This window comes from Zeugodacus cucurbitae, chromosome 4 (assembly GCF_028554725.1).
Source record: "Zeugodacus cucurbitae isolate PBARC_wt_2022May chromosome 4, idZeuCucr1.2, whole genome shotgun sequence".
Taxonomy (NCBI): domain Eukaryota; kingdom Metazoa; phylum Arthropoda; class Insecta; order Diptera; family Tephritidae; genus Zeugodacus; species Zeugodacus cucurbitae.
In genome coordinates, this window is record NC_071669.1 from 49,907,986 (window position 1) to 49,930,305 (window position 22,320).

At 35.5% G+C, this 22,320-nt stretch overlaps 2 protein-coding genes across 6 annotated transcripts in view; one reads left to right on the top strand and one right to left on the bottom strand.

Annotated features, from left to right (window-relative positions):
- Nucleotides 1-6,269, bottom strand: part of LOC105210497 (FH1/FH2 domain-containing protein 3) — a 123,076-nt gene extending 116,807 nt beyond the window's left edge. The window contains exon 1 of one of the 4 annotated variants that reach the window (XM_011181504.3): nucleotides 5,813-6,227. In XM_011181504.3, the coding sequence (XP_011179806.2) occupies nucleotides 5,813-5,836 (24 nt within the window). In that variant the 5' untranslated portion in view covers nucleotides 5,837-6,227. Of the gene's footprint in view, nucleotides 1-5,812 lie in introns of all 4 variants that reach the window. The other 3 variants (XM_011181501.3, XM_011181502.3, XM_011181503.3) reach the window with 3 other exon arrangements.
- Nucleotides 6,270-10,780: 4,511 nt separating this feature from the next.
- On the top strand, nucleotides 10,781-20,938 carry LOC114803742 (uncharacterized). 2 transcript variants are annotated; one of them, XM_054229226.1, is made up of 3 exons: nucleotides 10,781-10,892; nucleotides 13,718-13,790; nucleotides 20,478-20,938. In XM_054229226.1, the coding sequence occupies exon 3, from the start codon at nucleotides 20,533-20,535 to the stop codon at nucleotides 20,788-20,790; it is 258 nt and encodes an 85-aa protein (XP_054085201.1). In that variant the 5' UTR covers nucleotides 10,781-10,892; nucleotides 13,718-13,790; nucleotides 20,478-20,532; the 3' UTR covers nucleotides 20,791-20,938. The 2 variants fall into 2 exon arrangements, with proteins under 2 accessions (XP_054085201.1, XP_028894996.1); XM_029039163.2 differs by lacking the exons at nucleotides 10,781-10,892; nucleotides 13,718-13,790 and adding an exon at nucleotides 19,672-19,833 and having other exon boundaries at nucleotides 20,478-20,937.
- The last annotated feature ends 1,382 nt before the right edge of the window (nucleotides 20,939-22,320 follow it).

Here is a 22,320-nt window from a genome sequence, read left to right on the forward strand (position 1 = left end):
AATCGGGCAAATATGGCCGCTGTCGAAGCCGATGCCGATGCTAAATTTTGTGGCTGATACCGTCCGATGCCGATGCCAAGGCCGATTAATCGGTCGAACTTTAATTGTAATACATATAATTTTTTTTTTACAAAAATTAAGTCTATGAAATATTTTCTCTTTATAATTAGTTTGATTTAACCACTTGAGAAATAATCACTAGACATTACTTCAGCGATTCTATAAAAATGAATCCCTGTTCCATTTTTCGATTCAAATAAATACTGAAATATTTTATTAAGTTAAATTCTGTAATACACTATAAGTAATAAAGTTGAGTTGAGGGGAAACACATATATAATACATCTCAAGTACCCACTCTACACAATATCCGCTAATAAAACTGCATTAAGACTGCATGTTATTGCCCCCATAAAAAAAAATTTCTTTGTTAGAAATGTCTTTATTGTAAAATTATTGCACGCCTTTGTTATTATTATTGTTGTTTTAGTTGCTATTTTTCAATTATTATGGCAACAATTAATGTTTATTTTATTAGCGCTGAAATGTGAAAAATTTGCGCAAATGTTGCACTTGTAATGAGTTCAATTGAATAATGCATGGATAGGGTGTGGTGAGATGGTGAGGACTTTAGCTAGTGCGCCATAAACGAGTGGTTTTCACGACGCCAGCAACAATGTATCTGCTTTGGACTTAGCTCTCCTAAATTGCTATTGCACTCATAAGCTGATGTATTGATGACTCGAGGAAGCAAAACTGCTAATTTGCTAATTATATTGTGCAATAAAGTGCCATTGTAAGAATAAATATTGCTTTGTTTTGATTACTTTAGGTGAATATTATTTTCAATTTGAATTTGAATTGATTCAAAAAACGACTTTCTCGTATTATTTTCCATTTGACAGCTCTAGTAAATTCCGAAGATGCGATGTTACTCATACGACATGTACACCATGTTACTGACATTGATAAAAGGTGTGGAAAGACACGAGTTAAAATCATTTTACTGATATTTTGATATTTTTAATTTTGATATTATTTAATTTTTATATAACATGTATGTTATATGAAAAAATATATTTAACATTTTTCTCTTTGGAATTATTTTTACTTTAAACCCAGAGATTTTCTCATATTAGAAAAATATTTTACGCAGGTTTTTAGGCATTAAAAGCAAAGAGTACTATTTTTCTAGAACATCTGGCTTCTTTATGTCGATTTAACGACGAATTTCGTAGCCTTCAAAAACCAAAAAAAAAGTGTGTCGACACGATCTGTCAGTTTAACTGAAGCAATCACTCTACCACCAAATTGACAGAACCTTGATTTTATCAATTAAAACGAAAACAAAATGTAAATAATCCGCCAAAAAATAAACAAATGAAATACACAACGTTTGCCATACTTAAAGCAAGCAAATGATAGGCACAATGCAAATATTTAAAAGAAAATCAACGTAAAGTAGAAGTGAGGAAAATGGAGCAAGTACATTGTTTTGTTGAAAATTGCGGCGAGCGGTGGCCAAAAATTAAAGAAAAAATACAAAAAACTGAAAAAAAGTCGAAAATTGAGTGGGAGATCTCTAGATATATGTATGCGTGAGATAAGATATACAAAGCAGCTAAACATATATGTATGTACGAGTATGTATGCATGCTAGTATTATAACAAAATGTGTTTACGCAAAAAAAATTTTTTTTTTTAAACAAAAACGAAGAATCAGCGGCACAACAATATCTTTTTAGAAATTTTCAGCCAGCAAATTGTGCCATTAACAAACGTTTGGCGTTGCTCGGTGGCGAGAATACCTGCCGTGATAGGAATACCGGACCAAACGTAGATTATTGCGTATTTATAGATGTATTTCTAAAGCAAACAATAGCCGCCGCTTTGGGGCTGCATGTCGAGCTATTTGTGAAGATCTTCTAACTAAACTATTTGGATAAGAAAATACCAAAGTGAACAGGAAGCAAATTGCAGACCAAAAGCCAAACAGTCAATGGGGAAGGTGGAAATGTGCGTGAATTGCGTGGGGAGAGCGCTTCTATAGCGAATATATGAGAAATTAAAATACTTAGATATGTATGCGTGTGAATTTAAGTTCATAATTTTTGTATTAACTTTATAAATGATGTGCCTTTATATTTTTTATGTGCGAAATATTTACATTTTCTTTTGAAGATTTTTACGTTCAATGTATACTGGGCTTAATTAATCACACGAAGCATAAAATAAATGTTCGGCAAAAATATTTATGTGTGTGGTTTATGTTTTTGCATTAAATTGTTATGTTTTATTGTTTGAGATTTTTTTAACTGATTAAACTATCACAAATGAAATTGTGAGTGAGCAGTGATCAAAGCTCAATAAATATTTACCAACATTGAGACTTAGAGATGAATTGATTTAGAATAGTTTTTATAAATTATTTTACTAACATGTTTCTTAATAATTTTATTGAAAATATTGTAACTATAGTAGTCAAACATTTTTTACATACACCACCAAATCATTATACAGCTGAACGTCCATAACTCAAACTTCCTTAACTCGAAGTTCTCCATAACTCGAACTCTTGAATTGGCAATAGAAGTCAAATTCCATTCCATAAATCGAACTTTTCGACCAGGGCATAATACAAAATTTAAAATTTCGCTATCAAGGAACAATTTTAAAGGAGTCCTTATGTTCGTATAGAGGCGAACAAAAAATATGATTTTATAATTATAGATTTCCTAAATCGTGTAACAAAGGCATGAGATATAGACGTCAAGAGCCAAACAATAACAAACTGCAACAAACAAAATTATAGAATACATGTTTTAACGTATTCAAATAAAACTTTATGCGAAGTAAATAACTAAAACTGTGGGTAAATCTATATTTTACAGCTTTTTGAAAAATTATGGTTTTGTGAAATCTCGAAGTCTCTCTAATTAGAAGTTTTTTTTGTGGATTATGGTTGGTGATTCAAATTAGGGAAGTTCAACTGTATATAAGGCTGTGAACAGAGTCGAAATGAAATTTTGTTCTATTATTAACCATTTAGGCATGGCCACTCAACTGAAAATAATTCGTAGAAAAATGGGTACTAAATAAAAGAAAATTAAAGCAATCCCTTTTTCGAACTTAAGAGAGACTTTGAAGTGAGACAAAATCACTGCAGAATTGGTTATTGATTAAGAAAATAAAGTGGAGTAAGATATGCTATTGTCTTAAAAAAGTATGCAATTTTCTTAATTATTGTTCAAGTGATTTAAAACAACACTTTAAATGATTTCAACTTATATAAAGGGTATTTTTTGTTAGACATGTAAGAGGAAATATAACGCATATAATGCCATGGTCAAGAATGTAGCCTCATTATAAAGATAAGGGTTTACCACTATGTTTTGGCTCCAATAAATTCCAGACAAAAAACATGATTTTGGACCCCTTTTTGCAGCAATTGTGGCCGTATGTCAACAATAAACGTTGTTGTTGAGTATGTCTTTTTCATTTTTAAATGGCAATCCAAATTGAGTTGTTACTTGATTTAAGTAACCACTGTCAAAGATACAACTCCGAACAACCTATTGTGCATTAGTGACGATTATGCTGTTTTTAAATCACTGTGATTTTATATTGCTATTGCGATCACAACAAAAAAAACGACTTTATGAGAATTTGTACTCTACATAATTTTTTTAATTTTTTACATTTTCATATTAATTAATTTTAACAATATCCAAATTTATCTGCAGCTGTAATCACAATTAACCAATTAATAAATTTTTGGTAGATTTAACTGTTTTCGAAATCAAATTATTGAACTGCCATTGCGATTGTAATACACTGCTATTTACAAAAATTGATCGCAGTTGCTATTTGCGATTTTTCAATCACAGTGAAAAAAATCAGCGGTAGTGAAATATCGCTCATCACTATTTTCCATTGAAAACGACATGTCTAAAAACACCCGTTTTAATAATATTTATGACTTCCGAACAAATTTTTATAATAAAAAAAATTGCCAGTAGTTAGGATATTTAAAAATTCAATTAATTAGTACCAGTAAACAGGTTTCATGCAGAAGAGCAAACCCGTTGAAAAAATCAGAACGATAACAAAATGTACATATCAGATATCATTTTGTAATTGAAAGTTATTTTGTTTGAAAATTAAGTTTATTCTGTATGAAACAAATTAGTCGAAAAACTGTTAAAGGTAAAGAGTTTAAAATTTTGAAAAGATCCACTCATCGGTTGATAAAAGTTTGTTTAAATCATTTTATTTCTATTGAAAATTATATATTTATACCGAAGCCAGACAAATTGGAAACTGAAAAGTTTTTTGTATATAAATTAAATTTTGTAGGCAAATAAGCTTTGATAAAATTTTGTTACTTGCACAACTTTGACAATGGTGACAGTGTAAAGATTATATTATATGAGATAGAATACTCGTAGTGTGTATGAGAAATGAAATAATAAATTTTCTTGGTACATAAAAGGACTTGTGGACTTTATGTAAATTTGAAATCAGTTAATTTCATATTTGATTAGTTCATATTAAAAAACCTTTTTTAGTAACACTGCCTATCGAAAATGCATACAAATGGGTCGCAATGTAGTAAATATCAAGGGACGAATATAACATTTTTCTAAATATAATAATTTTGAAGGAGTTTTTCTAAAGCAAAAGAAAAAAATATCCAAAAACGTATTGACTTATAAAGAGTATTTGGCATATGAGATGAGGGAAAACTGTATTGCCATTTACATAAGGGAGTCATTATGCGATGGGCTCAAACAAACTTAAACAACATGTAATAAAGTGATTTTCAGAAATTCGAAGTCGTTTTAAAGATATAGCAGTTAGAATACGAAGCTGTCCGAAGCGCTTAGTTGGCAGCTAGAAACTTTAAGTGCGTTTTTCTCAAACTTTCCACCATCGTATCTCAAAAACGGCTTGACCGAATAACTTGAAATTTGTAGGGTATATTCAGCACATGTAAACGCATGAACGCTCTATTATTATTTAAAAATTTCAAAACATTGTTATTAAAAAAAATTGTCAAATTCACAATATTAGTCCACTTTTTGGTATATTCACTTGATTGTAGTGCGTTCCATTCATTTAATCTTACAGATTATAACGCCGCTAAGGTTTTTTCGTTTTCGAAAAGCCGAAATCGTGGAGGAAGTGCGAGCTCATTTTTCGAGGCGGGGGTATTCAGAACGCTGTAACTCATGTTCAACACAATATTTTTAGCTAAAAATTTATATTTATGCTGTCGAAATATATGTTAATAAAGGATAATGAACTTAAGGATCTATATATTTACTGGCCGTGGAAAAAAAATTCTAAAAAATCACTAAAAACAGGCTGTCACATGGGATGACCACCTTAAAGAATAACTTTTCTCAAAGGCACAATAAATTTCTTTTAGTAAACTAAAATTACCATATTTCTACATTTATATATTATAGCGGTAGTATCATTAAAGATCTTTTTTTTTTGGCCTTTTTTGAAAAAGTTGTCTAAAAAGAAATATTTTGGCTTAAATGACCATCTTTAACACCAACAATGACGTATAGAAAAATTTGTATTAAGTGGCGCATGCCATAGAAATATGTTTGAACTAGATAAATGAAGACGTCAGCAAAAGTGCGAATATTCAAAATCTGACAACTCATAAACCCCACAAACAGCAAAATATCCGGCATAAATTAACACAAAGTACACACAATTGATGTAGAACAGAGCACTCACGCTAAGTATGTGTATAATTTACACACATATTTTCTTTCAAACCGCACACTTTACTTACATAACTGCTGCGGTAGGAAGACATGATTGCGTATTTGGCACAAAGGCCAGCCGTGAACTCGCTGCAAAAACCTTTTCACACCCGCTGCGACTATTTCCGTTTCATAGGCGATGATTTGAATTCTTTTATTTTTGTTTTTGTTGCTGTTTTATGGCACTTTTACACTTTTCACTTGCGTATTTTTGCTTTCTTGCGCGATTTACACTGCACCGTTTCGCCGTTTATTGCACAGCAGCGTTGTATTGTGGGTTGCAGGCGCGCTTGTATGATTTCATTGGTATTAATTTAAAGTTTACTTTTTTCAATAAAAATTACAATTTTATTACGCTTGTTGTTGTAAATTAGTTTGGCAGCCTTTGTTAGTCAATTTGCAGCAGTTTTCGCTTTACACATTTGAATATATACAATATTTTTATTGTCGTGTGAAAGTGGGCAGTTGAGCGGTTGGCAATTACTTGGGTGAGCACTTTTAATAACAATTAATTTGTTTAAATTAAATCAACACATTTCAAACACGCTGCAAAATTTTGAAGATTTTTTAATTTTATTATAATTTGTTGTTTACGCGTTTTCTGTTATTTTTTTTCTGTTATTTTTTTTTTGTTATTTTTAAGTTGCAACTTTTGCAGAATAAATTTATTGCACGAAGCGCGCTGGCTGCCACACTTCAATCAATTATCATTGACACTTGTAATTGCGCAGCGCTGTGCATTGGCGCTGTCTGGTTCACGTTGGCGCTGGGGCACTACCGTTCAATCACTTTTAAGCGCACCAATCGATGGCTGCGGCGTATCTGATGGCGCGCTGTTGTCGCTAAAAACCGAGCGCTATCGCAGAAATACCTTTCTTCTTCTTCAGATATACACTGATATAATATATAAGCGCTTGCTTTACTACTACTGCAGCGTTTAATTTAAATGCACTTAAGGACCTCTAATGTATTTTTTCAATTGCCAATTAATACTTTAAGCGGAAAAAATCGGCGCGCGCTCACTAGCGGACAAACAGTTAATGCACCGCACTTGCAGAAATCCAGCGCGCGCGTGTATTATCGAGCGACGTGCAAAATAATTAGCGAAAATTCGCTACGCGCACACACGCGTATGAACGCGTTACTACGCGCACATATAAATAAACACTACTTACGGTATGTAAGTGTATATTTCTTGTTGTTTTTGTAACGCGCGCTCACTTTTTCACGCATCGACTATATGCGCGTTGCACTTATTGTACGCGCCACACCGGTTGATCCCTAAGCAATCCTGGCGCATTGGCTTAACAAATTAAGCACATATGCATGTAGCGGTGCACGCATAACGCGGCAGCAATGCAGAACAACAACTATAAATATACTACTTATAAGCACACGCACATAGGTGTATGCGCGCGTTGCAAAAGTGGAGCGCCGCGTCGTTGAGTACACGGATGCGAGCGCGCACTAGCTTGTCACGTCATTTATATTTGTGCAGCTGCAGTATTTATTTAGAAGACACATTGAATTCACTTTGCTTATTTTGTGTTGTTTTTCCTTTCTTCTTCGTTTTTTCTCACTTAATTTGTCTTATTTTTGTTGCAGTCACCACTTCTTGTCGCCGCGCGCTACACGGTCTGCTATTTTTAAAATTCAGCGAGCGAAAAAATACAAAAAAAAAAACAAAATCAACGAATTTCTATTTGAAGTTTTTGCTCCCCACTTTTCTTCTACATTTACTTTGCGCTCCCCGTGAAATGTGGGGAAGAATGTGTAAAACTGTTGGCACGCGTCGGCCGCTATGCGTTTTCGTTTTGGCCGCTGTGTTGGTTGCTGCGCGTACGTTACGCTTGCACGGCGCGTTGTCGAACGACTAAAAACGAAATCAGCTTCCGACTACTGACTCGCCACAAGTTGTGCGCCTGACGCTCCACGCGCAGCGCTCAACGCGTTGCAGCGCAGAATTTAAACTCAAGCGCTGCGTTGCGCCAGCTGCGCTGCATATCGTCTTAATACGATTAGAATCGATGTGATACGATATGATTTTCACAAGTTGAATAAAATATCATAAAATGTATAATGAAATCATAGAGAACAGCGGCATCCCCTTGCGTCAGTGGTATTCAAATTTGTGTGCAGTGAGCTTGACGATCTCCGGCATGCGGAGCACTAGCACTCGGCTCTCAGTTAGGTGCCGGTGGGTGAGTGCGAATGATGCGCTGCTCATTTCTTAGTGAAAATTTTATTTTTTTAAATTCATTATAACGGTAGTATGGTTTATATGTATTCTCTGTTTTACAGGGGCTTATATACGATTTTTTTTGTGAGGGTGACGTTGATCATAAGGGAAATTAAGTTTAAATACTTAATAAATACCGTTACAAATATATTCTTGATGTTCTGGAGTAGAACAGTGGCAAAACGAACAGTGCGCGGATTGGGTAGCGTGTAATCAATGTAATACAATTTTTTATGCAGAAGTTTAAATAATTTCGGTAGCTCCATCAGCCTTAGTCACCATTATTAGTTTAATGTCCGAAAGATGAGTGCCATTAAGCATGATAAAAATGCCAAAGGAGTTTGGTAGAATTAACACTAACTAACTCAAGTATACCAACGGCATCTTAAAATCCTCCTCAAAACCATCAACATATTTAATAATCTTACCTCAAATTTCAATTAAATTAATTTGGAAAATATATAAATTATATATAGTAAGTTTTTTATAACATATAATATAGTAGTTAATTTATTAAAATGTATACATATGTTTTAAATATTATTAAATTGAATATATAAAATAAATACAAAAAAAATTGTGTGAAAATATACAAATATGTATTTTCCTAAAAATATTTCAATAATTTATAAATGTTAATAAATTATAACAATAATTATTTGAAAAAAAAAAACAAAAACAAGTTGAAAATATAAGTATATTTTTACATTAATACTTTTTTTATTATAAAAATGATTTCAGAAAAGTGTTTCGGTGATCGGATTTAGTTGAAATATGCGCCGTTTTGTTCGATAATCTGTTTCCATCTAGACGGCAACTTCATAATAAGCCCCCCTAGGGGCTATATGGTGGATGCGATAAAACTTCCCATCCGAGCTCCCGTAACTTCTGACGAATCATCAACGAAGTGTGTGGTCTGTCCTTGTGCTGGTGGAACAATAAACCCTCCCTGTTGGTCAATTCTGGACGCTTCTGGTCGATCACCTGTTTCAAGCGGTCCAGTTGTTCGCAATAGATGGTAGAATTAAGCGTCTGGCCATATGTGAGCAGCTCATAGTGGATGATTCCCTTCTACACAACAAAACCTTCCTGGCCATCAATTACGGCTTGGCCACTGTATGGGACGATTCACCGGCCTTCGACCAAGACCGTTTTCGCTCGATATTGTCGTATGTGATTAATTTTTCGTCGCCAGTCACCATCCGCTTCAAAAATGGGTCGAGTTCGTTCCGTTTCAGCAGCATATCGCGACGTTGATTTGGTCCATAAGGTTATTTTGCGTCAAATAATGCGGCACCCAAACATCAAGCTGTTTTGTGTATACAACTTTCTGCAGATGGTTTAAAATGGTTTGGTGACTAACTCACATCTCCAGGGCGATGTCACGAGATGCCACATGCCGGTCTAACTCGATGTTTTCCATGATTTTATCGGTACTTGTCGTCACAAGTCTTCCGCCGGCTGGTTTATCCATGGTGTCGTTTTCACCCCTCTGAATCATCGAAACCATTCCTCCACAGTTCGATGTGATAGAGTGTCATCCCCCAAAACACCATTATTCTTACGGAACGTTTCTCTAGGGGATTTGCCTTTAACGAAGGAAACCTTTAAAATATTGCGAATTTCGGCGTTAGTAAACTCCATGTTTACACGTCTATAACTGTTGAACCCCATATCCAAACTAATCATGCATAGCATCGTTTTATAGGTTATGTCAAGACCTTTCTATTATAAGATATATAGTATTGCGAAATACGAGCTCTGTAGAGCTTTATACATAGTCGCGAAATTCAAGAGACAAAAAGGAAGAAAGGGAGATATTTCCCAACCTAATATTAAAAAATATATTACAATATTTAATTAAGCTTTTTCTTTGAAACAAACTGATACAACCCCTTTACCCCCACTTAAATTAACCCCAACGAAAATATTTCCACTTTCTTACAATTATCTATGCTTCTTGTAGCGAAATTTATTTATTTCCATTATTTCGATTCTCAAAATAAAACCAAATAATTTGTTAAAACACATTAAAGAGAGAGAAATAGATATTCATAAAAATGCTTGTGTGTGTATGATTGTGTGTGTTTGCATGCAACAGCGAGCGCCCACATGAGCTCATCAACTCAGCCGGGCAACAGGTGTGCGTGTGTTTGTATATGTGTGCTCACTGCATACACACAAACATAGCTGCACAAGTAGACTGACATGAAAATATTTGAGAATTTATGCCACTACTTGGCAGAGTTGCGAAGCAAATTGCATACCTTGTTGTATTCATTTAATAGCATTTACATTGTTTTATTGCAACAATGAGGTGCATGCCGCTTGTTTTTGTTTTTGTAACGAATGTAGGCATACCTTAGAGGTGTGTCTGTGTATACTCTATTGGAAAATTTATTTTTTATTGGCGCTCGTGTGGCTTCCATTTGAATTGCAGCAATTGCTTGTTCAACTTTTTTGCGGAAAAATATTTTGCAACCGTTTTTTCGCAAGTTGCACCCATGCAACGCCGACGTGTGTCACACACTCACCACTGCACCCACTCAACTCGCTGACCGGTTCACCCTCTCGGTCACATGCTCCAAACGAGCAACTAACGCGGTTCTCTCTGCTTTACTGCTCGTGTGTTTTGGCGCTCTCTAACGTTGGTGTCGGCAAACTTGTCGGCTTTTCTGTTTTCTCTCCGTTCTGATTTCTCGATTTATGACACTTTTCTGTTATTATATTTTGTAGTTTTTATTGAAAGTGCAACGCGCTGAATGCGGTGATGACGACGTCGAATCAGACGACAGACGGTGACGTTGCGGATTTAAATAGATTTGTGCCACTTTCGATCGAATAAAAACTGAGAAAAAACCGGATATTGTGTAAGAAGGACGACTGAAATGCATTTATTAACAACACATGCGGTTGAAAAAACAAACATACTTAAATTTAGCTATGGAAATATGTATGTTTGACTGCATAATTAAATTAATTAGAATTTAAGAATGTGGTGTTAGTTTTGGCAGAATGCAGGAAAGCACTGTGGTAGATAGGAATATGTATGAAAATGAAAATGTTTATGTTATATATTTTTATTATAGCGTTGCAATTTAAATTCTATCATTATTAACGAGCAAGTGCCTAAAAATATTACTGTTAACTAGTTTTTTCATACTAACAATTGAATCAAGTTGTGGTTACGTATACGCAATGTAGTACTTTTTGTAATTTTAACTGACTTTCAAGCGATTAGTTGATTGGTAATAATTGTTCAAATCAAGACTTTAGTAGAAAAAATATTTAGTTTTAAAAGTGCCACGATGTTAAAGCATTTCGTGCGACCCAGGCTTTGGTATTTTAAGGGATTAGGTCGGTTTAAAAATTTTATAATTATTTTTTTTTTGTTTTACTAGATAGTCCGAGCAAAATTCTAAGATGGATTCAGGCCACGTCAGTTTGAAGGTAAAACTTTAAACGCGTTTTTCTCAAAACTCAATTTTTAAGTCGTTTAAAATATAACCAAAAAAGTGAGTTCTTTGTTAGAATTCTGTCAAAAATTTAAATTTTAATTCTTTCTTTTGTTCATTAACTAGATTTATCTATGTTTTATCGGAATATATTATTAAAAAAATATTTTTTAATTAAAAGTACCCTTATTTTAAACCTCTGAAGCCCACCCAAACCCCTTAAAGAAGGAATTTCGTTTGGGCTTTTGCGGATAAAAATCTATTGATACCAAAAACTTACACGATGAATGTTATCACCGCTCTACCCCAGTTTATACAACTATTCACCACCATAAGAGTACCGAAGAAGACCCACCAAATAAGTACCAAAAGAGAGTGCTGCGGATAAAAACAACCCATAAAATAGAGTTTATAGGCATTACTTACACTTTACAGATATCATAGAAACATATTGGACACTATTAGTCCAAGTTACAAAAGTTTTATATCTGTAGGCCTCCATTAGATTAGATTAGATTATATTGTGAGGATTGCACCGCGACCTAAGGTCTATTGTGCCCTCTCCAGTTATCACAGCACCCCCTCCAACCCCGTCACGTTAAGAAATCTTAACAGTGTTGCAGGGCTGATGCATGCGATACTTCCTCTTTGGGGATAAAAAGCCCCAATTGTCTTTCCCCTTTCCTTCGCGATCGCCGGGCAGTCAAGGAGTAGTTGCTCTGGTGTCTCCGCCTCTGAATCACAAAATCGGCAAAGATCCGACGTGTGGATTCCCATTTTGTGCAGATGACACCGTAGTCTGCAGTGGCCGGTATATATTGCCACTAATTGTCTCAGTTTGTTCCTGGGGAGCGCCATTAACTGTTTGAATCTTTGCAGTTTGGAGTGACAAAGTCCCTGCATGTGCAACCAACAGCGATTCCTGCTTGCTGCCTCCTCCTCTTTCAGGCGGGTTGTAAGAACATGCCGACCAACCGCGATAAAGGGCTCTGGCCCGATTGGCCTGGTGGCCGCGGCCTTCCTAGTTGTAGGCCTCCATACAAAAAAGGTTAAAAATCAATGAAGCGACTATAAAATTTCTTTAGTGGGCTTCGAATCGCTTTCGTATACATCTTATTTTCCTGATCTGTGACATAACGACATTTTTGCTGCCTAAGATCTCAAGAGAATAGGCGCAATAAATAAACAGCAGAAATTAAGACATATTTTGATGCAAAAGCCAAAAATGGGAAATCACTGTAATCGATAAATATGGGAAAATTTAAATTTGTCAAAAAAACTTGATTTTCTTTAAAATAACACAAACTTTTAATCCTTGATTGTGGAACCCACGTACTCGTTCAATTTCAACGAAATTCGATTTATAACATTATATCCTTATGCTACTTACGGCTTACAACCACTCCTACTTTCCTTATTCCACAATTTTAAAGTCCGTACGGCTTTTCAAACTTCCTGTAGGTTGCATACCGTATATATCGGTTACTATGTGAGATATCAAAACTAAATGAACATATAATTTTGGATATGCTGTAGCTTTGTGAGGAATAGGAGTGAAAAAGTGTCAGTAGTATAAAATGCACCCGAACTTAGCCCTTCCTTACTTTTTTATTCAATTCTTTTGATAGACCTTATAACCCTACATATCCAGGATAATACTGGGAATGGTAACGAAAACTTTATAGTGATGTCTGATATGGAAATAGCCTTTGACAGTCAACTACATAATTTCTATAAAATGTGATCGAATCGATGATTTATTAGAGTATGTAGATATATATAGAGGTGTCAACGCCAGTCAAGAAGAAGAAGATATATATATATATTTTTTTTTAATCAACCAATCAATACTTATCAAATGGAAAGATGTTCCTAAGAGTCTTCTTAAAGACATTGTGGTCTGTAAATACCCTCAATAATCTCAGAATCACAAAAAATTCCTACTAAGTTGCAAAATTTTCAGATTTTCTTTCTTAATGTAATTTAAATAAAAAGTTAGAGGCAAATTTTAGTACTTACTTAAATGCATTCTTCAATTGAATTATCTTTCAAGTATTCTACAATTTTTTTATGAAATAAATATTTCAAAAATTAAAAAAAGCATATTAGTATTTGAAGGTTGAAGAAGCTATTTATCTCTCTGCTTAAAAAATTAAAAACAAAAATCACAAACAAACCAAGCCAAAGTACGTCAAACAATTAAAAAAAATATTTTCTCTCCATTTTTTCATGCCGAAAAGTCGTGTGCCAATTCGAAAGCAATGCAGAGCGCTAATGTCACATACTAACATACATTCGGCTAAAAATTCTAAGGTATGTATATGCATATAAATATATGTATTTATACTTATTTATAAATACAAAAGTAAATTCTTTATAAAAACTCATACATATAATTTAAGAATACCTAAAATACTGTATATAAATATAGCAAACTTCACATTTGCATACGAAGAAAATAAATCACTTAACTAGTTACGCCCTTGGGCATACCGAAAACACACCTTTGCAAATTTAAATAATTACTTATTAAGCCCAACAAGTCAAACGGACAAGATTTACGCATTCGATCATGGCCAAAAGTGCGGAAGCAGCAACACTTTCACGCTAAACGCTGACAAACGCGCAGCCAAGGCGACGACAATAAATCTTGTGTTGCTGCTAAAAGCTAAATTCCAATGTAACTGACACATATCCACAACCGAAATATACAGTAAAATTACAAAAAACAATGCACAGCAAATACACAATTGTTTGTGCAATAGTCAGCAGCAGCCGCGGCAACAACAAATGCGAAAGCATGTCAGCGTTATGCTTTCAATTAGGAAGACATCAAAAATAAGCGTAACATCTATTAAAAGAACAACAAACACACACACACTAGGCGGCTATAAATGAAATGAAAAGCAAGAAAATTAATGTTAATCCCACAATGCGCAGCGAAATGCCACGCTGACGTGGTCACTCATACGCCCCGTATGGCCCCAAAGCGCACAAATATACACACTCTATGCTTGCTTGCATTCGTATGCTTTTTAAAGTGTCAGTCGCTGTGTTGTTGTTGTTGCGGTTGCGACCGCTGTTAATGCCTGCCGCCCAAACAACAACAAACAGCAGCACTCACCCACCCACCCACACACATTGTGGCGTTGTCGCCTCCAGCGGCCCAGCGGCTCAGCGACTAAGCAAGCGGCGTCGCGCATAATTTATGCGCCGTCAAACATAAGCGACAGATTATGCAATAAAAATAGCAAACGGCGAGTTAATAAAATTAATTGCTGCAACATGCAACCAAGCACAAGACGAGAGCTACATAAACGAACGAATGCTAATGTAAACGGAGATATGCGGTAATATATTTATCTGTGAATGTGTATGAGTCTATATATGTAGGTATCTGCGTGTGTGTGTTCATAAATATTGATGGTGTATTGTTGAAATCGATGAAAGCCCCAAAAAAATCACGCATTTCTGATTGGATTTCTGCATGGCTTTGTTTACGGCTAACGCTTACAATAACAAAAAAACAACAATAATAATAGCAACAACAACAAGTTAGCCAGCCATGTGCAGCAGAAAAAATGCGCTGTGACTCATATATACAGGCGCATCGAGTGGGGCGCATGCAAATGTTGAAGCAAATAAGCATACAAACAGACATATCGGCAGATACACACATACATACCACATATACTCACGAACTACCAGCAGCAAAACCCCCACACAGCATATATATGTATGTACATATGAAATTATTAACTCGGTCAAGCAAGTACTCAGCTGTTTGTATACACATCCATCTACATATAGATATGCTTGTCGGCTTCTAGAGATATTTACATGATGTATTTATTGCAGTTTTTGTTGTCGCTCTAATTTTCGTGATTTTTTCCGCTTATTTGTTGTTAATGTACTTGTAATGGTAAATTTCTCGTGTTTTTGGTTAAATTGTGAATTTCTTTTAATAATTAAATATTCATTGTTGTTGTTGTTGCTGCTTATATTGTTTTTGTTGTTGTTGTCATAATATATTTAGGCTATAAATTGACATAGCAAATATATTTCTTATTTCCCCTACTATCTGCTAGCCCATCTGCTATTCGAAAAGAAATTATATTATAAGGTATTTACCTACGCTACTATAATAGCGAAATTTTTGTATAACAAACACCCTACAGTTGGTGACATTTTTATGAAATCAATAAATTTGATATTTTTTTGTTATTTGGGTGAGAAGCGATAGATGATCTGCAGCAAAAAATATTTATTTGATGCTGCAATATGAAAACACGAAAAATTGGAACTACCGAAAACCATACTTTCCCTCCTCCTTCCATATACCCACATATTTTTAATTTAATTAATTCACTTATAACCATACCAAATACTTATAAAATGGATCTTGGATATATACCCAATACCTAAGTTAGTTAAGTGACTATACAAAATGGCTGTGGTACTTAGAATTCCTTAATTATATTATGTTACTACATATTAATTTGTCAAATATCTCCATTCCGCTTTTTTGCTCTTTATTCAATGCTTTATAAAAAGTGTTACAGTGATCAGATTTAGTTCAAATATGCGCCGTTTCGTTCGACAATCTGTTTCATCTAGAGGGCAACTTCATAATACCCCCTCGTAGAAAGCCCCCTCCATATTTGCAAAGAACTCGGACAGCCACTTTTCACAAGCTTCTTTTGAGTTCAACTTTAAAACACCAAGGGCGTTCGCCATGGACAGGAACAGGTGGTAATCACTTGGCGTTATGTCCGGACTATATGGTGGATGCGATAAAAGCTCCCATCCGAGCTCCCGTAGCTTCTGACGAGTCATCAACGAAGTGTGTGGTCTCGCGTTGTCCAGGTGGAACACTACGCCCTTTTTGTTGGCCAATTCTGGACGCTTCTCGTGAATCGCCTGCTTCAAACGATCCAGCTCATAGTAGATGACTCCCTTCAAATCTCACCAAACACACAGCAAAACCTTCCTGGCCGTAAATCCCGGCTTGGTCACTGTTTGGGACGATTCACCGGCCTTCGGCCACGACCGTTTTCGCTTGATATTGTCGTATGTGATCCATTTTTCGTCGCCAGTCACCATCCGCTTCAAAAATGGGTCAAGTTCGTTCCGTTTCAGCAGCATATCGCAGGCGTTGTTTGCGGCAAATCATGAGGTACCCAAACGTTAGGCTTTTTGTGTATCCAGCCTTCTGCAGATGGTTTAAAATGGTTTGGTGACCAACTCGCATCTCATGAGCGATGTCACGAGATGCCACCTGTCGGACTAACTCAATGTTTTCCATGATTTCAACGGTATTCGTCGTCACAGCTCTTCCGCCGGCAGGCTTATCAATGGTATCATTTTCACCCGCTCTGAATCAGCAGTAAATTACACTGGTCAGTCACAACCGCCCTTTAAATACAAATAGACGGGTTGTCCGGATATCACTATCCGCCTGACTGGCAGAGTATAAGATTATACGTTCACTACATTTTTCCAAGGTATCCATATTAACTTATATATGCTGTATAAAGCCCACCAGAAATTTAAAAATCCGCACATAATATACATATATAGCCCACATATATAGGAAATTTCTACTGGATTTTATCAACTGTTGACGCAGTTGAATAGTATTATCATAAAAACACGCCCACTAAATTTCATTAGGTTATCTCAGAGATTTATCGATATTTTCGGTAAAAAGTTAGTATTAACCCGGAGTTTGACATTTTATGGTGTTGATAGGGAGGCTTCTGTAGTTACAAATCATTACTTCTGTGAAAAAGAAGTTAAAACTGGAGATGTTTTAGAAGGCATGGTAACGCAATTAATCAGTACTATCTTCGATTGAAGAGCATTGGAGCTTCCAGCAAGATATTGATCCAGCACACAGGGCAAAAACTAACCACGAGTGGCTTGAAAGCAATATTCCTGATTTCATAGCGACAACTATTTGTGGTCAGATTTAGAGAACATGGCCTGTCGAGTACCCCACAGAAATTTGGAGAGTGTCAAAACAAATTTTGGTTCGAGCAGCGTCATCAATACCAATGGAAACTGTCTGTTGCTGCTGATCAATGTCCGAATCGTTTGGAGCTTTCGAACCATTTTCGAACAAAATTTAAAAATATGCATTATTAAGCCAAATAACTTGAAATATATTATATATTCCGTTTTTTAATGGCCTGAACTTGTAACAAAACTTATGACAACCCTAAGTAAACACTAACACGAGCATCTTGTCATAAAATATGGAGAGAGAGGCCAATTTCGACTAAGCAAAATCTATATTTTCTTTATATATAAATATGGAATTTGTTAGTTAAATGTTTTACATATCCTATTTGTCGAGTAAATTGTTAATACGATGGCGCTGATAAAGTAATAAACTTAACATACTTAATGGTCACATAAAAAACATCGTCTTGTGAATCATCAAAATTACAAAATTAATTTTTAATTTGGCTTTTTTTGTATCAATATAGAATAGTTTTTATACCCATGTAACATGCTGTATAGCATAAAATAGTTTTGTTCAACTAATGGTTGTTCGTTACACTTTAAAAGAACATAACACTTTTAATATGCAACTGTCAAATTTGACACATTATACAACACAAAACAATGAAATATATTAAACTATATATTTAAGAAGAATGATATATAAAGGGACGATGTCAATAAGACTTTGCGATATCAATGAAATTACTATTTATTCCTGTGAAAGCACATTCGATGCCATTTTCTATTTAACTCGATTTCTTTTTGTATGGCCACCAAGAGCACGTTAGAAGAAGTCCAAACGCTGAACTCAATTTTCGACGGTTTTCAAGCATAAATTGGACGTTACTGCTGCAATTTCACATTCGATATTTGTACGAAGTTCATCAATCGTCACTAAGACACAGTAAATAGTTTAACGGAGTCAAATCTCATGACCGATACGGCCAATTCACTGGGCCATTACGTGAGATAATACGTTCACCAAACTTGGTGGTCAATAAATCAATTCGGTGTGTGGCTTGTGGCGCCGTTCTGTTGTTACCACATATTGTCCAAGTCCATATCATCCAATTTGGGCCAAAAATATTCGGTTATCATTGATCGGTAGCTATTCCCATTCACAGTAACGTGCCGGTCTTAATCATTACGGAAAAGTACGGTCCAATGCCCGGCCCATAAAACCGCACCAAACCGTAATTTTTCCGGGATGCAATATTGACTCACGAAGTATGTGTGGATTGCTGCCTGACCAATAACGCATATTTTGCTTATTGACGAAGCCATTCAGTCTGAAATGAGCCTCATCGCTTTGTAGGACGTAGCGCTCTTAAAGTTGAGGCCACTGACTCAGAATTTCGGTAATAAATTTTAATAATTTCGACTCATTGTTGGATTGTATAACTTTCCATGATGAAATGGCAAACCTTACTGCAGGGAAATGTCAAAAGGGCGGTAACAATTATGACGTCGTTTCTGTCCCTATCAGTTTACTTTTGTAGCGAGACTATTGAAAACCCCTTATCAGTTTAAATATTCTACTATGGGCGTGACATTCCATACTATATAATAAAGATAAGAAATTGGAAGGCAGCAAATATATTTCACCACTGACGCCATTTTGAATTTCAAAATAAAGTTAAAGCTGAAAGAATAAAAATTAACAACAACTCAGTGAACAAGTCACCCTCTTTAGTTCCTAATTTAAATGGGATTCGTCTTAAAGTTGATATGAAATCCTTATTATAACGGTATTTTACCGACATCACTTAAAAAGCGTAACATTGACCATAAGAATGAATTTGTTTAGTGAAAATGGCAGGTGAGCTACTCTTGAAGTAGATAGTTACTGAAAATTAAAAAATTCACGAAATTAAAAAAAAAATATTCGGTCCCATTATAACCTGACCGCACCTTATCAGTTTATTGTTTATTCCTATAAACTATAGAACATTACTTTAAATTCACTTCGCTGCTTATTTGCTTTGAAAATAGCATAAAAGCAACAACATTTTTATCGCGCCCAAGTGAAGGCACATACGCACATACATACCTAAAGAAACCGGTGAATGCCTTTTGGGCTGCTGATGCCTTAATCCCTCCCCACCTTTCACCACTAACGGCGCAGTATACCGGTCAACAGCGCGAGCCGAGCTGCCCAAAACGAAAGTGTTGCCAAATTAGATTTACGATCGTCAGCGCGCCAGTGTATCTTGAATTGCGGCTAACGGCGGCAGCAAGCAATTTAGAGCAACAACGAAGCAACGAAAGTGTTCTGAAAAATTCTCCTCTTCTTCTTATTCGTTTTTTTTTTTTTGGTGCGTTACGTTTTGCGCTTGGCTATTTCACAGTGAGTACAAATTTATTGTACAAACATAAAAACAGACAACAATTGCAATGTACAACAACAACAACAACAGCAATAACATAGCGCGTAGATATTGTGAAATTGTGGCAGCGGCAAAACAGACGATTTGACACGATCGAAAAAATATGTCTGCCATAAAAAAGTTGTAAAGAATCTCTCGCACAGCGCCGCCAGCTACAAAGGCGAACCGTCCGGCGACCAGCCAGCCAGCTAGCTAGCCAGCATGGCGAACGGAAGCTAAGCGATATATTATGTTCTGGCTTTTTAGCTTTCCGCTCTTTGTTTTATGTGCGCTTTATGTGCGCCTCATGTATGCTCCAATGTGTGTGCTATGTGTGCTGTGCTATGCGGTGTTATGTGCGCGTAAATTGTTTACTCATTGCAAAATTTCCAATTAGCAGTCGAAATTTTTCCGAAAAGATATTATGTGACAAAAATATGTAGCGAAGAAAATCATTCGAAATACACACACATACAGACATACATATGTATTTTTGTAAAACAACAAAAATTTCATCTTCTGCTTTGTCGTTGCTGTTGTCTCTCCGTGCGCCATTCATCTTTCATTCTCTTCTGTCTACTGTTTCTTTTGAGTTTATTTAATTGTGTTTTGTTTATATTTTTAGCTGAAATCTTCTTCGCTTCGTTCCCAGTGTCTGTGTGTGTGTGTGTGTAGTGCAGATGGCAATTTTGCTGGTCCATCTTCGGCGCCTCATTCTGCTGATGAGCATCGTCTATCTGAGCGGCACAGTGATGCGTCGCCTGCTGAGCGAATCGCGGCACAATTACCTGCAGCACATCAATGGCAAGACGTTCGCCGCCCGGCATCTGCACTTCCAGGCCTGGGCCTATATTTACACCGCCTATGCCTATGTGGTCTTGGTTAACTATGTGAGCGTGAGGCGTCTCACCAATTTGTTGGAATTCTTTCTCACCTGATGAAAACTATGCGGCCGTTGTGAATTTGAAAGAGATTTCAAAAAGTGAGGTGTTATTTTTATTGAATTAGTTTTTGTTATGATTTTTTATGGTAGTTTAATATAAAATATTGGTGCCCTAATTGGTTAATAAAAATAATCTGCATAACTTATACAAAATAGTAATAAAAATGTGAAATTCAATTTGGAAAATTAATTCTTATAAAATAGTCATATGGCGTGGAAATATGTTCTACCGCACATAAAATAGGACGAGAGCATTTCGATATATCCGAGACTTTTTGATATAGCTTTGAATGCAATAATAATGGTGATCTATATCGATATCCATATATTCAGAATTTCATCATTGAAATCATATTCGATTAAATTTTCACCTTCTCTACTTTAAACGCTGTTTGTTTGGACTGCGTAGACTTAGCAGCACTGTCGCTGTATTAAGAGTTCCTTAAGGATAGTCCACTGGAGTTCAGTGTTACACAAAACTGGCTCATATTGTCTAAGGAAGGCCTAATCCCCATTTATGAAGATATGTTGTTCATTCGATAATTCAAGGTATCTTTTCCACTACTTCTAAGATTAGTAGAAGTTAGTTATCCTCTCTTGGAAAGTTTCGATATTGCTGCAGGATAGATAGGCCTAGATATTTTGCTTCATATATGTAACGGGTGTCTTTCTATGAGGAATATCTTTTTTCGAAGTTGGTATTTTTGAAAGCTGTTACTTGATTTCAGTTTGTTTTGCCATCTCATAATAAACAGACTTACTCCGGAACACGGTTTATGGCTTAAATGTGCTTCAGTTACTGCAAAAAGTTGTCTACTTAATCCCTCTACAATCTATAAACGGTTCAAGTCTTTGGTATACATGTGCCTTGGGACTGTGGAAGGTATTATTATTGAAAATGGTCGAAATGGGAGAAACCAAAAACTTATGAAGTATCATAACTAAGCCATAAATAAAGTAATGAAAGTAGTATTTGCTACAGAGGATTTGGATGTAACTTTTTTTTAGTGGGCGTTTCTCCGCCCTAAATAGGTTTTGGTATATATCTCGCAAACCATTAGCGTTACATAAATTAAACTTTCTGCAGTCACTTCTCTTACGTACTCCATTACACACCATAAAAATAGGTGAAATTGGATGACAACTACACCCAATTACATCCAATACACCAAATTTTACAGAATAAATGGCAGAAGGAAGCTGCACTCAGACTTAAAAAAAAGGAAAATGGGCGTGGCGTCTCCCACTTATGGGACAAAGCTATATTTCAGGAACTCTTCGACAGATTTCAGTGAAATTCGGTATATATTATTTTCTTGACACCGTCATATTACAGATGAAAAATGGGCGAAATCGCTTCACCACCACGCTTACTTCCCATATAACTCAATTTTGAATTACATCCGATTCCTTCCCTTTATAATTCATACATTAGGGACCAATGAAGATAGCAGAAAAAAACTTTACACAAATACTGTATTTGAGCTGTGGCATCACTTGTGGAAAAATTGTCGAAATCGGACTA

Coding starts and splice junctions, on each gene's coding strand:
- LOC114803742 (XM_054229226.1), top strand. CDS start 20,533: ATGGCAATTTTGCTGGTCCATCTTCGGCGCCTCATTCTGCTGATGAGC.